Below are 2,553 nucleotides of genomic sequence, written 5' to 3' on the forward strand. Positions count from 1 at the left end.
GAATGCTGGTAGTGACTCCGAAAAGCACTTCCAGGGCAGTTGATATGGCAATATTTGGGCCTCATATATTGTTTTTCATTTTTCAAAATGCTGAGTAAGTTATTGTACTCCTGTGTATGGAAATGTGCAGTGGAGCGCTCACAGCTAATAGCAGTTGCTCAGAAATTAGTTGTACTAAAAAGCTTGTGTCAGCCGAGTGCTGATTAGCGTGCTTGTCCCAGTGAATGTCTTTTGGGTCGAGACAGATACTGGCAATGTCTTGTTTCTTTGTAGAGTCCAAGCTATTCCCCAATTCATCACTTTGATATGGACATTTTCTCAGCTCCTGCCAGCCTGGAATTCATTCCTTCCCTTTCTCTGTAGCATGCTGCTGCTTGATCATATAGGCAGGCTGATCTCACATACCAGCCTGTGCAGCATTTCAGGGCTGACCTAGCTCTTTGCCTTGCATTCTGCTCACGTCTGTAGTTGATGTGCTGTCATATTTGGACAGGTACCGCCTGAATACCCTGTTTGTAACACTTGACTTGCTCCTGTTGCCAGGTTTAGCTCAGTTCAGCTCCTTGGAGATCTTCTGTTCCATATCTCAGGAGTCACTGGCAAAATGACCACAGAAACTGCCTCAGAGGATGACAACTTTGGAACAGCCCAGTCAAACAAGGTAAAGCTGTTCTTGTCTGTTGGGCCTTTTTTCTTACTTTTTTAATGAAATCAGCATGAAAAACCCTCTAGAAAGACACATTAAATGGTCGTGTATTTTGTTCTTTCTTCTCCTATAAGTTTCAGGAGTGGATAGTACAGTTTTGTGCTGTTTCTTTTCAGGCTATCATTAATGCTCTTGGTGTGGAGAGGAGGAACAGGGTGCTGGCAGGGCTGTACATGGGCCGCTCTGACACCCAGCTGGTGGTGCGTCAAGCCTCCTTGCACGTCTGGAAGATTGTCGTCTCAAACACTCCTCGCACGCTCCGTGAGATTTTGCCAACCCTCTTTGGGCTTCTGCTGAAATTCCTGGCCAGTACTTGTGCAGATAAGCGAACGGTGAGAAACTGAGTAATGCCTTCCTGTTTCTGCAGGTGACCATATAAACTAATTCCTGAAGAACACAGGGTAATTATTGCCTACAAATGGCTCCAAAGCTGTCATTAATTTAACTGTTCTGAGCATGAGTATGTCTGAGTTCTCTCTTTGCTGAAGGCAACTCTGGTGACAGTAAAACTGTTTTCCCATGGTTATTTATAATAGTAGTGTTTCCATTTCTACTACTCTGTCTATTCTGTGAACAGCAGAAGTTAACATTTGCTCACAGTTCAACTTCTTAAGTTTTACAAAACAGGAAAATAGATAATTAATACATTTTTGGGGACAGGTTGCAGCACGGACATTAGGAGACCTTGTCCGAAAGTTAGGAGAGAAGATCCTGCCTGAAATCATTCCTATTCTGGAGGATGGACTGAGGTCAGACAAGAGTGATGAGAGGCAAGGAGTCTGCATTGGGTTGAGTGAGATAATGAAATCTACCAGCAGGGATGCGGTAAGTGAAATGTGGGAGATGAAATCTCCCATTCTCTAGGTGTTTATGTTATATGCTGCAGGTATTGCAGTTGAGACAGAGTAATAGAGCTACTGCTGAACTTGTTTTATGGACTGAATTTCAGGGCCTACAACTAACGTGAGTTGCTGTTCAGGAAAATGTATGCATTTGTATCTGTCACTGAATTTAAAACATTGCACAGTTCTGACTTTTATGAGATATAATAGAAATAATCCAGTAGGCACCCGTAGAGCACTGCAGCTATTTGTGAGGATTAATCCTACTTTTCTTCCAATATACTTCAAGCAAACTGCAGTTTAGTTTCAGTTGTGCAAATGCTGCATTCTTAGCTACTGTACTGAGATGTACCTGTCTGTTGTGCTTTGGATGTCCTGTAATTTCATCTCGCTATCTTTAGGTGCTGCTTTTCTCCGAGTCCCTGGTTCCTACAGTGAGAAAAGCTCTCTGTGACCCTCTGGAAGAAGTCAGAGAGGCTGCAGCTAAAACATTTGAACAGTTGCACTCAACAATTGGACATCAAGCTCTTGAAGATATCCTTCCATTTTTGCTGAAGCAGCTGGTAAGAATTGCTCAACATTGGTCAACCACTTGATTAATGATGTTGTGGGACAGGTTTTGAATAATTAGCCTCAAGGAGAAGCAGGACTGTAGTGGCAGACCTTCCAGGGAATGGCAGCTTTATTTTGTCTCCTCCAGGGAGTCATCGTGGCCATCATAGGGAAGGTCTTGTGACTAAGGCATAGGCCTAAGGATTGCTACATCTGGCTCTGCTAGGGAATTGCCACTGTCACCTGCTTAAGTTTTTGGCCACCATGCCTGATGTGGAAAATCTTTCTGAGGTGACAGAAGAGCTTGGTTTGGGTTTGTGCTATATAACGTGAGCATTTTTGGATAGAAGGGCTTGTGTGTTGGTTATGTGATCACATGGTAAGCTGTCACTTGAAATAGGGTTTAGCTTTGTGTGTCACAAATCACCTGTCAGGTTTGTAACTTTCTCTTTC

At 43.2% G+C, this 2,553-nt stretch overlaps 1 protein-coding gene across 1 annotated transcript in view; it reads left to right on the forward strand.

The window, feature by feature from the left end:
• The window catches only part of GCN1L1 (GCN1 general control of amino-acid synthesis 1-like 1 (yeast)), a gene marked incomplete at its 5' end in the record, with an annotated part of 42,158 nt that overhangs the window by 28,647 nt on the left and 10,958 nt on the right, over positions 1–2,553 (forward strand). Inside the window, 4 exons of the mRNA XM_010183616.1 lie at positions 544–661; positions 823–1,038; positions 1,367–1,531; positions 1,950–2,110. Of these exons, the coding sequence (XP_010181918.1) occupies positions 544–661; positions 823–1,038; positions 1,367–1,531; positions 1,950–2,110 (660 nt within the window). The remainder of the gene's footprint in view (positions 1–543; positions 662–822; positions 1,039–1,366; positions 1,532–1,949; positions 2,111–2,553) is intronic.

Source organism: Mesitornis unicolor, unplaced genomic scaffold, assembly GCF_000695765.1.
Source record: "Mesitornis unicolor isolate BGI_N332 unplaced genomic scaffold, ASM69576v1 scaffold8664, whole genome shotgun sequence".
Classification (NCBI taxonomy): Eukaryota; Metazoa; Chordata; class Aves; order Mesitornithiformes; family Mesitornithidae; genus Mesitornis; species Mesitornis unicolor.